The following is a 15,543-nucleotide window of genomic DNA, read 5'->3' as shown; positions in this document are numbered from 1 at the left end:
GATACTCTGGTTGGATGGCTTAGTTCACCTGCTAATTTATATGTCTGGGGAGGCCAGACCATCTAATTCTCAGTTCCTTTCAACATTGCATGAATCAGTTTCCAAGGAGAGAAAGATGGTGTTTTTTTTTTTTTTTTATCACAAGTGTGTTTCTGTGCAGGCTCACAGAAAGCATATACTCTTTTTTTTTCTTTCAAATTTTATTTATTTATTTTTAATTGAAACATGATTGTACATATCTGTGGAGTACAGTGTTGAATATCAATACCTGTGTGTAATATGTGATCCTCAAATAACGATAATTACTGTATTATCACACAATGTAATCATTTTTTTGTGGCCCTTTACCAGTTTCTTGCTAACTCCCGTCCCCTTCCTCCTCTGGTGGCCTCAGTTGCATATACTCTTAAATATGTAAGTAGGTCTGGCAAGATTGTCTCGTTAGAATGGGAATTCTCCCCAAATTTGCACCTCTCTCAATATGTACATGGGGATTGTGAGGAAAACAGAATAGTTTAGTCAGGCCCCCTCACCTCAGGTCTGGTTGGGGGTGGTGCAGCACATTCTTTGTAAACAAGTTGTGTGGCGGTGGAGTTAGTGCATATGCATCCCCATGTGTCTTTTTAGTTTGTTGCTATTGTGTATTCTTCAGCTTGCGAAGCAGTGGCTGGATGGCAGAGCTCAAGTCTAAAAATAGAGCTGTTTACTTTGCTGGCAGCTTCTCAGTTTTTCTTTGGACTTTGCTGGTAGCAGTTGAGTTTCTCTTTGGACTGCCTAGGTCTTAGATGTGTGTGTGCTGAGTAAAGACTATTCTTTCTTCACCTATGGCTCCAAGGACCTTTTTTCAAGTTACCTAGCTCATAGACCTGCATGTGAAGGGTTTGTGACCCAGTCCGGACAATGGGCTTGAGGGGTCTGTGAGCTCTAGACCTAGCCCTAGTTCTACAATTGGCATAGTTGGGGCAGGATTCTGATCAGGTACAGGAGCCAAAAGCCCTTGGAAGAAGGAGGAAATGTGTCCACTTTTGAATATGCTCTGTCCTATGGCCACTTTCCTGTTGACCGGGATCTGGTTGCTGCACACTGTACTGCAAGGCAGCATAGACCAGGCACTACAATGGAGAACCCCTTGGGAGGGGGAGGAAGTGTGGCTGTCCTTGAGCATGTGGTTCCTAGTGGCCACTTTTCTGCTGACCGGAGGCTGGCTGCTGCTCACTGTGCTGCAAACTGGTCGAGATTTGAAGAAAGCATTTGCAAGGTCCAATACATAATGATAAGTTCCCAGCTGAGTTGTCAGCTGATCCATTAAGTTGTGAACTAAAGGCACGGCTGCATGCAAAGGAGGCACTACTTTCCTTAGTTCTTGATAGTCTACATTCATTCTCCAGGTACCATCAGGTTTCTTCATCAGCCATACTGGAGCATTAAATGGGCTGTGAGCAGGATGAATAATGCCAACTTTCTCTAACTCCAGTATAGTGGCACTTATCTCTGCATGTCCTCCTGGTAGGTGATACTGCTTTACATTAACTACACCTCTTGGCTTGGGTAACGCACATCCTCGTAACACAGGCTTTACTGTCTGTATTCGCAGTTGAAACTCTCCAACTGTTGTTTGCAGGTGCAAACCATAAAGTACATCCATACCCAAGATATGTTCAGCTATGGGAGATATATATATATACAGTATACACACGAGGGGGCAATCGTCCTATGCCCAATGGCAGTGACACAGCTTTAACCTCAATAGTATGTCCTCCATAGCCATCTATATGTACTGTGGTCCCTGGAAATTTATCTGGATCGCCATATATCAGGCTACATTCTGTGCCTGTATCCACCAATGCCAAAATACGCTGCACATTTGTCCTCGACCAATATATTGCTAATTCAGCACGAGGCCTCTGGTCCTCACCTTCCCCCAAAAGACGAGTACCTTGGCCTGCTCCCTAATCAGAATGGAACAGTTCATCTGCCTCCTTGGGAGCAACCAAAAAGTCCTTTAAATCCACTGAGCGTACCTTTCTACCTGTTTCTGGACATTTAGTAAAAAGCTGTTCAGGGCACATTTGCTGCCACAAGGCAAACAGGACTGCATTTGGCTGCTGGTCAATTTTCTTTTTATCAACCCCTGCTAAAAGCAAGTCAAGCCACATCTGCTTACGGTTAGTTTTGCTTGGTCCCTTTGGGATAAAATCCCGAGTATTTCTTGGGGGTTTGGTGTTAGCCACCTTTTGGACCCCTTTTGCTTGTCTTCTATCCTCCACTTCACCCATGCCGGCTATTGCAGTCGTTACCTTATGTATAGGAGGGCCAATGTATGGGGCCAGTATGGCTATCAGTGACCCAAAGGACACTGATGGGGCATTTTGCAGCACTACGTCTCTCATGCTACCTGTAAAGTTCTCATCATCTGGGCCACAAGTATTTACATTAAACATGGGCCATCGCATCCCCAGCTCCCGAGTGATTTGGACCAGCTCAGCATACGTTTGCCATTTACTAACAATCTTGGGCAGTTCTCCAGCATTTGCCCACACGGTTCAAGCAGCTGCATTCACCCAGTTCATCAAGGAGTGATTACCTTGCCCTTGTGCATACCTGTGGCTATTCTGTAGCCGCTGCATCAGGGATGGGTGTATGTTTATGGAGGCCAATTTCTCCATCTCCTCACCAGAGCACATCACACTATCCACTCTTAGGCCCTGTAACCGCAACAGCCAAGCAGCAGAACAGGCTCCCTCTGTTTCTGTCGGAACTGTCTTCCCAAGTCAACTCATTCAACCCGGGTATACGGGACATAGGTGGTGAATTGGGTCACCTGTGGATTGCCCACTGGTTGTCCACCCCGTCCCATAGGCTGCTCGTGTTTCCCTTTCTGGTGCACGATAGGTCATGCCTGGAAATGCACAGTCTCCCCCAACTCACCACTGGGTTCATCGTCCTTCCTGGTGTGAGAAGCAGGAGTGGCCAGTTGCTGCACATCACCCTCTTGGACATTCATCTGCTCCTCCAACAACTCTGCTTGCTTCTTCAAATCTTGACCAGTTTGCAGCACAGTGAGCAGCAGCCAGGCTCCAGTCAGCAGAAAAGTGGCCACTGGGAACCACATGCTCAAGGACAGCCACACTTCCTCCCCCTCCCAAGGGGTTCTCCATTGTAGTGCCTGGTCTATGCTGCCTTGCAGTACAGTGTGCAGCAACCAGATCCCGGTCAACAGGAAAGTGGCCATAGGGCCGAGCATATTCAAAAGTGGACACATTTCCTCCTTCTTCCAAGGGCTTTTGGCTCCTGTACCTGATCAGAATCCTGCCCCGACTATGCCAATTGTAGAACTAGGGCTAGGTCTAGAACTCATAGACCCCTCAAGCCCGTTGTCCAGACAGGGTCACAAACCCTTCACACGCAGGTCTATGAGCTAGGTAACTGGAAAAAAGGTCCTTGGAGCCATAGGTGAGAAAGAATAGTCTTTACTCAGCACACACACATCTAAGACCTAGGCAGTCCAAAGAGAAACTCAACTGCTACCAGCAAAGTCCAAAGAAAAACTGAGAAGCTGCCAGCAAAGTAAACAGCTCTATTTTTAGACCCAAGCTCTCTGCCGACCAGCCTCAGAACCACTGCCTCACACATTCTGAAGAACGCACAAGAATAGCAACAAGCAAAAAGATACACAGGTGTGCATGTGCACTGACTCCACCCCCACACGACTTGTACCCCCACACAACTTGTTTACAAAGAATGTGCTGCACCACCCGCAAATGGACCTGAGATGACAGGGCCTGACTAAACTATTCTATTTTCCTCACAGGGATCATAGAAGGTTTGCTAGTATTTTGCTCTCAGATCACTTCATTGTGAATACTTGACTTTTTTCTTCACCAGACTCTCAGATTCCTCTAAACAGACACTGGTTATTATTCATTAAAACAAAAACAAAAAACAGCTCTAAGCCTACACAGAAAGCAGTGAAACATCTGTTGAATGAATTAATGAATGAAAGAATTAGTAACTAAATGAATGATTACTGCATTTAGTGTGTTGTGTTCTGTCCTTGGCATAAGGCTTGAGAAAATTTTGACAAAATGGGCAGAATCTATAGGACAGAGGCCAGGATATTTAACTATTTCATACAAGTTAGTTGAAGGAGCTGGGAATATTTTTTCAGGTTGGAGGAGAGACACCATGGTATGGAAGAACCATGATCATGTTCGTGATGTCTCCTTCTTGCCCCACAGAGATCTGATCTCTTTCCAGTGAACACCCATGCCATTTTGTGTTTCTTTTGGAAATGAGGATGATGACAATGGTTATAGTAATAGTAATGATAGTATTAATACCAGAACCAGCTATCATTTACCTGTTTGTGTACATGCTTTTCTTCGTGTGTGTGTGTGTGTGTGTGTGTGTGCATACTCAAACGTTGACTCTACTTGTTTTCTTTCAGCACAGGAGCAATTTAGACATTACTACACCCAGTTTGCAGATGAGGAAACTGAGTCTTAATGAGGTTAAGGAACTTCCCTAAGGTCATAGCTAGTCATAGCTAGTACTAGGGTACTGCAAATAGTTCATGAAAAGTTCATATTATCTTTTAATTCCATTTTTCCACAAATGTTTTGAAGTATGCTTGTAAGTCTTAAGTCTGGAATTCTAAACCAAGTTGTCTGTTTCCAAATCCAATGCTTTGTATCCCATTCATATATATTATTTAAAATTTTATAGCAGTTTGTGAACCTGTGTTATTACAATTAGAGTATAACCTCCATCGGAGCAAACAATTTGTTTTATTAATATTTAAATCTGCTGTAGTGCTTTATTCTATGCATAGTAAGTACTCAATAAGAATTTCCTAGTAGTTAACTGTAAGCATTTGAAGGAAAATCTTAGAAGAGAAGAAATAGAGTTTTCTGTGTTATTTCATAGGGGAAAAGTTGAGCTAATCATGTGAACTTAGAGAAGTAAATTCCAGTGTAATGATGTTCTAACAAACAGAGCTGCCCAATCCTTGAATGGCATGTTTTTGTCAAATAGGGAACTTTCTGCCAAGGCTGGAAGAGTTCTTGGTAGGAGAAGAAAATTTTAGAAGGGGGCTTTCTTAGAGGAGACATTAGTCTATACAACTTCATCTCTTTGTCTGGGAAGTTCTTGGATCGTAGAGGGTTTGCTAGTGTTTTGGTAACAGATTGTCTGGTACTTTCTTTGCCCTTTAATGAGCTTCAGCATTATAAGTTATTCCAAATCCTCAATGTCTGTAATACAGTACTTCTGAATTACCTAGCAGGAGAAAGATGTAGGGGATATTAAAGAATGAGGTAAAAAAAGGATTTTTTTTTAGATTTGCTTTTCTTTGTATGTGATTTAAGCATGTCAAATGTACTTGGAGCCTACATTTCTTAATTAGGACAATGGGAAAACAACACAGCATTTCTCAGAGACTAGGGATTTCTAAATTTGTTTAAAATAAAAATTTCCTGACAGTCGTACATTTTTAAAACACTTTATTGAGATCTAATTCTCATACCATACCATATCATTCATTTAAAGTGTACAATTTAGTGTTTTTAGTATATTTGGCACACTCTAATTTTAGAACATTCTTTTGTCTAAAGCCCTGGCTGGAACCTAAAGTACAATGTCAAATCCCCAGGGTGTCTTCTACATAAAGGAAGAAGATGACCAAGGCTGTTAAGCATTTAGAAAGGGGAGAAGGAGGTAGCTACATGGGAAAACAGAACAGCAGCAAAGCCTTTATGGAAAAGGAGTCCAGATGAATGCTGATATATATGCGGTTGGGTGGGCTGAGGATCTACTTACAGCAAGTGTGGACGTTAAGCATGACTTTGAAGGAAGGGTCAGGCATAAGTTGGCCGAATGGTGTGCACAATTCCTAGAGACAAATGATGTGTCTTGCAATTGGGAAAGATTAAGGTTTGGGAGAGGTATAGAGGCAAGCATCAGCCTGCTGGGCTGAGACAACCTGAGCCAGAACATCACGGAGCACAAGGTCATTAGGTTAGTGGCAATCAGTAGACCTGTCTAAAGCTCATGTAATTTAGCTCTGATGAATTCAGTCAGTCTGTAAGGCTTAGAGCATTTGTACAGTGACATTTGAAGGAAGAAAGCAGGCAACCATGGACAAAGGCAGTCTCAAAATTTGTCTGAATTTTAGTCTTCTGAGTCTTGAATCTTATTTTGATATGAGAACCAACTTCCAATTGATACCTTCATGTGTTTCTTAAAATGCATTTTTTTCATGCTTAATACATGTAGGCACTATAGCTCTTTTGTAATCTTAATGATAATCTGGTAAGTTTTGGTCTGTTAGGGTTTTGGTTTCACAAACATTTTATAATTTTATCTCAACTTACCAAAGAATGAATTGATTGTTGGTTTTTCACCTGCCCTGTGAGCCATCTGGTGCTAAATATCAATATATTATTATCTTTCAGTCAGCCAGGCTTGCAAGCATCTGTCCCCATTAGAAAGAGAGGCAGAGAATGAATCTGCCACTGAAGCAAGAGCCTTTGTAAAATACACACACACACACACACACACAAAACCATTTACTACAGTGCATTTGAAATTTGACTTCTAAGTGATTAAATGTTTAAAGATGGTGTATATTTTCTAATTTCTAAAGATTGAGTTTGCTTACACTGAAAGTCATGTGGTTAGCTGACTTCTCAAAATGTATTTGCGTATTATTTTTCTCCTTACCAAACTGACTCTCCTTAACTAGTGCTACTTTACCATTTACTAGTTGTGTATGACTTTTGGGCAAGTTGTTTAACAGCTCTACTCTGGAATTTCCTCATTTATAAATTTGAATAATATGTCCCTCCCAATGTGCTTGAAAAGATTACGTGGTACACAACACCAGCACTGCCCCCCACTCCCATGTGGCAACCAGCTATTCCCAACAATGTAGACACAACTCAGTCCGTTTTTATTAATGCCAAAATAAATCAGTAAATTAATGAATTGACTAGAATTCGAAATTTGTTTTCTATACTTAAGCCAGAATTTAAAAATGACAGTCTGTTGAATATGGTGATGTTTCATTTGCTTAAATTCTCTGAATTTTATATTGCCTTTCTTTAGGCAAGTTGAGAGCCCCTTGTGGATACAGTATCTAATTTACTTTTTTAGCTATTTAGGAAGGTGCAGCAGTGTCGACCATTCTTTTACAGATGGTAAGGGAGGCAGATGGGAGAAATGGCTGGTTAAAGTGTACCATGACATACGCTATCAAATGAATACAGAACAGAGAGTTGTAAAGAGAAAAAATGATAGTTATAATTCTGTTGAGATAGCTACCCTCAAACCATTCTTTTAAGCATCCTCCTTTAGATAATCTACTCTTCTGTAAAAATAACGTACTCTTCTATAAGAATACTTGAGAATAAAATTGAGTGGCCTAATAGACTTACTATATGTGATTTTCTATTAGCTGAAGATAGCTGTAGAGAATTGCCTTAAATTTTGGTTCTCCAGCTTCAATAGTAGACTTCCTATTGCAGAAGTTGTTTTAAAGGAGCAAGAATACTTTTAGCAGATTATATGTCAAATGAAAGAAACCTTTCTTCTTTTTAAAAGAAAGCTATATTTAGCTATGGATGTCCTGATTTATTTTTCTCTTTGCATTTAGAATACCTTTTCTTTTTTCTTCCACTTAGCATGTCAATTTTGTTTTGGAATGGCTAACGCATTTAAAATTTCTGGTTTCAAAATGAAAATAATTTTATAGCAACTTTTTGGGTTTGACGTAGTTATAGCTATTTTCTTATATTTTGTTTTGTGCTGAAGGCATATGTGAGAGAGAATTAAAAGATAGGGTTTAAAAGATTACTCTCCTTGATGGCAGAGGCTGTCTTAATTCTGATGTTCACACCACATGGAACAGGGCCTAGAAGCCTCTGGAGAAAATATTTGAGCTACAGTTTTTGTAGTCTAATATCAGGTTATTGAAAAAAGTCTCAGAGGGCAACTACCAGTAGTTATTTATGAACTACTTGTTATTGAACTAAGAGGACTGGAACGTGATCCACACTTTTTGAAAAATAACCTGTTTCTTTTGGGATCACTGTGTGCAAAGCGTAGTAAAATCTGCTGTGGCTGAAGGAAAGGAAGAGGGGAGTGGAGGTCTCAAAATGAAATAGATTGGCTGCATGGAAACTTACGTCGGTTATAGAACAAAGTGAATGCGTGGATAGAAGAGTGAGAGCAGTGATCACATTATCTCTATTTTAAAGAGGATTTCATGATGAGGAACATACTATGGATGAGGTAAAGCCACCTGTAGCTTAGAGTAAAATATGTGGAAGTAAGTGTCATTTCCCCACCAAGTTTTCTCTTTCTCTCTGTTGTTTTAGATTTTCTTCAGCTGGCCCTTATAAAATGTTACTATTTGAACTTTTCCTAGGCTCTCAGTTTAACATTTTTGTTATAAGCATGTTGTATGACTTGTTTGCTATTTTTGCAGACACAGATAATGTACAAGTGGATAGAGCCCAAAATCTGCCGGGAGGATCTCACAGATGCTATTAGATTGCCCCCTTCTGGAGAGAAGAAGGATTGTCCACCTTGCAACCCTGGATTTTATAACAATGGATCATCTTCTTGCCATCCCTGTCCTGCTGGAACGTTTTCAGATGGAACAAAGGGTAAAGTGTCAGTTCTTCAAACTTTAGCAAAGAAATTTTGTGGAACTACTGTGACCTTATTTTAAGTTGTTTTTATGGAAAAACTCTTTAAAACACTGTTTTCTTATGTCATTGAGACCGAAGAAGAGTTGAGAAATGTGATAATGGAATTGTGAAACGTGGCTTCTTTAGCAAATGAGAAGAGCTGTTTTTATGGCATTTGGTGTAACACTCTCTTAGTGGGATGAGTGTTTGCCTTTGGATATTGATAAGAAAATTCCACCATATATAAGGGTACTTCAGAAGTTTGTGGAAAAATAGAATTGAATGCTAATACAAATCTGTCCACGAACTTTTTGAAGTATCCTCGTCAGTGATTAAGGATTAGCACTCCTTTTCCAGAGTATATTGATGCAAGCAAAAAATGTCATTTCTTCTACTTCAGCTTTGGAGTAATAAATTACATTTTATGCTATAATAATAGCAAAAATTACTGTTTGATTATATGGCAATTAAAATAGTCCCTAAGTAGATTGTTTAAAAGTGTGCAGTTGGGGAAATTTTAGTACTTACCAAGTAATAATATATAAGATGGTTACAGAATTTGTTTTGATTTTAGTAGACAAATACTACAGTACATTTTAGTGGCATATATATGGCTTGAATATAGCCATGCCATATACTTAATATCCAAAACCTTTAAGAGATAGCATAAAAAGGACTCTGGCATCAAATTGATTTGGGTTTGAATCTATATCCTGCACACTATCAATAGTGTGATTTATCCAAGTTATTTAAACCTTTAGAGCCTCAATTTTCTTGTCTGTAAGCCTGCATAATAATATCAAGCTATCATCAGATTTTATATAATCTGAGCAGATTATATAAAACTGTCTTCTGTAGTATTTGCAAAATGAATATTTCTTTCCCTACTCCTTTTCTTACTAACGTGATGATGCAAAGTGTCTCAGCCAAATTTAAAAATCCTTGGAAAAGACCTTTCTATTTCAATGTTGCAGATGTTAATTAATTAATTAGCTTTTTGGTGGCTAGCCAGTATCAAACCCTGGACCTTGTATTATCAGCACCATGCTCTAACTGAGCTAACTGGCCAGCTCCTAGATGTTAATTTAAATTAGGCTTATTTATAAACCTAACTCTTTCCAAACTCCTCAACTCCCAGAACTACTTCTTAATGTAGTTAGTACTTTGAATTTCAAGTAATCAGTCCACAATTAAGTGGTATTAATATTATTTTAGGTTTAATAACCAATAGAAAGGGTGAAATCTTTCGTTATTCAAAAAGTGATTCTAAGGTCAAATGTAGGGGAACTTGAACTTGTTTCAGAATTACTCTTCTTATGGAGGGTAATTCAGTATTAGCAGTTACTCCCAAATATGAAGGGAAAAGTTATTTTAAAAGATTTTGTATCGGGCCGGCCTGGTGGCGCACTCGGTAGAGTGTGGTGCTTGGGAGCACGGTGGCACGAGCGCCACCAAGGGTTCGGATCCCATATAGAGACCAGTCCGCTCACTGGTTGAGCGCGGTGCGGGGCTCGACACCGAGGGTTGCGATCCCGTTGCCAGTGGCAGTGCGGGCGCGACGCCGAGGGTTGCGATCCCGTTACCGATCATGAAAAAAGACAAAAAGGAAAAAAAAAAGAGAGATTTTGTATCTATTCTTTTCCTTTTTTATGTTGGTCAAGTATATACACATACTATACCCAGAATTTCTTTCTTTCTAGATTTCTTTCGAAATGCTTATTACTTCTTAAAGGAAGTGTTGGTCCAATATCTCTCCTTCCCACTTTCCTCCCTGGTAATTATAGTTTAGTAGTGCTTCAAACAGAGGAAGAGGAAGATGTCCAGTTGCAGTTTTAATCGTAATTTTTCATCTTACTTGTCTCCTCAAGAATGTAGACCGTGTCCAGCAGGAACGGAGCCTGCACTTGGGTTTGAATATAAATGGTGGAATGTTCTTCCTGGCAACATGAAAACTTCTTGCTTCAATGTTGGGAATTCAAAATGTGACGGAATGAATGGTGAGTTCAGAATCAGCCAACTCGATGTGTTTTGGCTGCAGAGACAGCATTCATCCTCAAAGTTAGCTCTCTGAAACATACTGAGTGTGGGTATGAGGAACTTCAATCTTATCATTTGGCTGTTTGCCTGTCTTCTAGCCCTCGAATAAAAATAATAAATATGGTGTCACAGCCAAATGACTTTTCTATAAGAATATAAACTATTAATTTTGCATTTTTTGGAGTCAGTTTTGACGTAGATATTGAGGATAACCATCAATGGGTATAAATAGCAGAATAAATTTACCAAGGGAGATAATGAAATCTGTGTTATTTACCATTTTAAACAGTAGCATGACAGCATTTTTGCCCTGATTTGGTTAATCCAGCTCCTCACTGTGCTATGGTAAGGGGTTAAATGATCTTAAATTTCCTTTGTCTACGAAGTCTATGATTGTGTTTAAAATATACAGGAACCCCACTTGTTGAAAACTTGAAAACGTGACAGAGTTGTATAGGACAGTTACTGAATTTTATTTGTTATTATGTTTTAAGTGCTTAGAGAGCCTAGCACATTCTTATTCTGCAATATTTGTTGGTTGAATGAACGACGATATCTATGTATATATTATTAAAGTTGATGCTAGGAGTAGGTATTATAAATACCAGATCTTTAAACTGAAATGCATCCTTTACTTTTATCAGCTTATTAGCATTTTTTATCAGCTCCCTCTTCTCCATATTATGTTTGATTATTGCAAACACACGTGCATGTGTGTACACATGCACAAGCTTTTCAATTGCATATATTTTAAATCACTACCTATCCAAAATAAACAGGCTTGGGATATTGGAAGTGAAGTGTGTACATGGGTACAGACATTGACAAATAACAGACCTTTGAATAATGTTGGTTAAATACATGAGTGAAAGAGGAAAAGACAAAGCCTTGATATACGTTAAAAATGAAGTATTCCTCTTTATTGACCAATAATCCCACTTTTAGGAATTTGTCCTAAGGGAGAAGAAGATAGAATACAATAGTTAATACCTAATCATAAGGGTTTATGTCCCTAAGATGTTCTATGATTGAATTCTAAGTTGAGGAAGTGTTGGGAAAATAAAGGAAAATGGTCAGGGCCCCTCAGATGTTCAGAATCTTGCCAAGCATTTGCTGTGAATAGTCTGTGTGTGGGTGAAGTTCGCTGCCCCAAGCGGCCTTGCTTTCCAACCTATGGCTTCCAAGGATCTGTTTGCCAGTTACATAGCTCATAGACCTGCCTATAAAGGGTCTGTTGGCCCAGTCTGGCCTGCGAGGGGTCTGGTGACCCAGCCTGGCATGTGAAGGGTTTGTGACCCAGTCTGGACAACGGGCTTGAGGGGTCTGTGAGTGCCAGACCCAGCCTGAGCCCTACAACTGGTGTAGTTATGTAGCTTTACAAGGAAGTTAAGACCTATTGGCAAAATAAGATTGGGAGGGCCAGATATTGAATAACTCTATGAAAGCATTGGTGTGTGTGTGTGTGCGCGCGCGCGTGCGTGTTCACTTACTAGTAAAGATTATCTGAAACTTTTATTTGATCTCACAGAGGACTTACTCCTAGTCTAACTCTCATGACAATACTTGATTTACTTAGGGGCTATATTTAAAATTTTTGCTAGTTTTCAGAAATGTTTAATTGTTAATTAGAAAAGTATAAATCTTGCAGTATTATGTGTAATATTGAAATAGCAAGCAGTAATGTGAAAAATGCAAAGATAAAAGGTGATGTGTAGTTTTGTGACTGTGTCGTATAGTAACCACCCTGTGAAGGGCAGCACACACAAGAACGAGGGTCAAATTGAGAGGTGCAGGGGCCGGCTGTCTCATGAGATGGTCACCCTCCTAGTCATGGAGTTGAAGTGGATGTGCTTTCTTTCACCAGCTTGACTGTTTGGCTGGAAGTGCTTTGAGATACATGTCTTTTCAGTCTGAATTTCACACAGTTGCAGAACAGATATGTAGAAGTAAATATTTGTGTACTGGAATTTTGCCTAAGAGGAATTCATAGTTGGAGGCAAGTTACTGGTTATTCATGAAGATATTCATTGTTATCTCTGATAACAAAAATTGAAATAATCTAAATATTCAGAAATAGGATAATGTTTACAGAAGTTATGCTATACAATTGGATGAAATATTATGTAATCATTATGTACAAGCTATATGGAAAGAAAATTGGTAATATGTTTCAAGAATTTTGAATGTTCCTGTTCTCTAACCCAATAATTCCACTTCTGGGGACTTATACCAAGGAAACAATGTGATACAGAGAAAGAAATTATATACAGAGATGTTAATTTTAGTGTTATTTATAAGAGTAAAAATAGGAGAAAAACTAAAATTTCAACAATGGGGTATGGTTAAATAAAACTATGATATAACTGTGTAACATATTGTTGAGTCGTTAAAATTAGATATGGGAAGGATTTTTAATGGGGAAATTTTTTTGATGTAAGGATGGTTAGAAAAATCAGAAGACAATTCTAAATGAAAAAAAATCAGAAAGTAAAGTAGATTATACAGTAAACATAAGGTGTATTAAAAAAAGTATACACTAGAAAAAGACTAAAAAGAAATGCATAAAAATATTGAGAGGTTTCAATGAAGTATCAAATTACTTCATTTTTAAAATTTAATTTACTACATTTAATAAATATTCTGCATAGATACACATTGCTTTCAAAGTCAGAATAACAGCACAAAATATTGGTTTAAAAATATATTTATTTGATCCAATAATTCTTTTACTGGAATTTTTTTCTAGAGACATACTGAAATATAGAAAGGCTTTACCAAAACTGTGTTATATTGTCATTTATACTATATAAAGGTAAAAACAATCCAAGTGATTAAAATGGGTGTGTGGTCAACAGGAGGTAAATCCTGTAGTGTGAGTGATTTGGTAAATTATGGAAATTAATTATATCAATCTAAATGATAAAACATTAATTTAGTCATTAACATGTTGATGAAGTATTTATAAGTGAAAAATACTTAGGTAATGATATTGATTTATAAAACCATGATACAAAATGTCATGTACAATAAGAGATTAGAGATGTAAAAACATGTATGCATTGAATGATAGGATGGGTATAAAACTATGCCATCTACCCTAAGCGAATGAATCATTGTGCAGTATGTGCATGTATTGAAACAACACACTGTACCCCACAAGAATAAATATAAATAAAATTGAAAAATTTGTTAATGATTTTTTTTCTGGGTGATGAGATTATAAGTTTAGGTATCATCTTTTAAATTGTTCTGTAGCTTAAAAAATTTTATAGTAAATACAAATTTTAAAACCAAAAATCTTAAATATAAAACATACATAGAAACATGAAAAATATGGGATTCACTCTTAGGGAAAAAGGAAAATACAAAATTGCAAGGACCCTTGTAAAACTGTACATATAGATAAAGACTAGAGAGGGAATATATAAAAATAAAAACAGTTGTTAGAAGCAAATGTTGTTAGGTTAGAAGTAAATATTTTTGAAGCCAATTATTTTTGTTAACAATATTGCATATAGTTTTTGTGATTGGAGAGTGGATCAAAATGATTAGGGCACAGGAAGGAGCAGTATTTCCTGGGTTTCTCCTCACTTTAGTTTGCCCTGCATTTAGATCTCTGCTTTAACCTCCTTGAGATGTGCTGCCCAAGATAGTGGCCATTAGCCACATGTGGTCTCTGAGCACTTGAAATGTGGCTAGTTTGAGTTAAGATGTGTTGAAAGTGTGAAATGCACACTTGTATATTCAAAGATTTAATATAAAAAAGTAAAATGTCTATTTTAAAATTGATTATGTATCAAAATGATAACATTTTGGGTATATTATGTTAAATAAAATGTATTAAAATTAATTTTACTATTTTACTTTTAAAGTATGGCTATTAGAACATGTGAACTCACATATGTGGCTCACATATTTCTCTTGGACAGCCATGGTCTATACCTGAAGGCACTTAGATTGATATTAGCACTCCAGTTTCCTTTTGAGGCCATTGTCCTCCTGCTTTTCTTGTCCTGTACATTATCCGGTGTGTCTTTCCACTTACAGCTCTCCTATCACATTGGCAAACTGGAGTTCCCACTATGGAGTTTCAAACCATTCTCTTGTGCCAAGGTTATTATGGGTGTATTAGTTTCCTAGGGCTCCCTCAACAGAGTGCCACAAACTGGGTGGCTTGAAGCAACAGAAGATTTATTCTCTTACAGTTCTGGAGGCTAGAAGTCTGAAATCAAGGTGTTGGCAGGGCCATGCTCCCTCTGCAGCCTCTAGGGGAACATCCATTCTTGCCTCTTCCTGCTTCTGGTAGCCCTGGGCATTCCTTGATTGTGGCAGCATCACTCCAGTCTCTGCCTCCATCTTCACATGGCCATCTTGCCTCTGTGTCTGCACATGGTGTGCTCTCTGTGTGTATGTGTGTGCGTATTTCCCTCTTCTCATGACACCAGTTATATTGGATTAAGGTGCACCCTAATGACCTCATCTTAACTTTATCATATCTGCAAAATCTCTATTTCCAAGTAAGTTTCCATTCACAGGCATTGGGGGTTAGGACTTCAACATGTCTTTTCTGGGCCGGCCCGGTGGCACACTGGATAGTGCGCCGCTTGGGAAGCGTGGCAGCGCTCCCGTCCGAGGGTTCGGATCCCACGTACAGACCGGCTCCCGCTCACTGGCTGAGCGAGGCGTGGGAGCAACGCTGAGGCTTGCGATCCCGTCGCCGGTCCCCGGTCCGGTACGGGGGCAACACTGAGGGTTGCGATCCGTTGCCGGACACGGAAAAAAGACAAAAAAAAAAAAAAAAAAAAAAAAAAAAAAA

General features: G+C 38.7%; 1 protein-coding gene across 1 annotated transcript in view; it reads left to right on the top strand.

Annotated features, from left to right (window-relative positions):
- Positions 1-15,543, top strand: part of KIAA1324L (KIAA1324-like ortholog) — a 169,909-nt gene that overhangs the window by 112,923 nt on the left and 41,443 nt on the right. The window contains exons 9-10 of the mRNA XM_008589304.1: positions 8,486-8,666; positions 10,559-10,687. Of these exons, the coding sequence (XP_008587526.1) occupies positions 8,486-8,666; positions 10,559-10,687 (310 nt within the window). The remainder of the gene's footprint in view (positions 1-8,485; positions 8,667-10,558; positions 10,688-15,543) is intronic.

Source organism: Galeopterus variegatus, unplaced genomic scaffold (assembly GCF_000696425.1).
Source record: "Galeopterus variegatus unplaced genomic scaffold, G_variegatus-3.0.2 Scaffold136, whole genome shotgun sequence".
Lineage (NCBI taxonomy): Eukaryota > Metazoa > Chordata > Mammalia > Dermoptera > Cynocephalidae > Galeopterus > Galeopterus variegatus.
The sequence above is the reverse complement of the archived record's forward strand: the minus strand, read 5'-3'. Positions and strand labels throughout refer to the sequence as shown.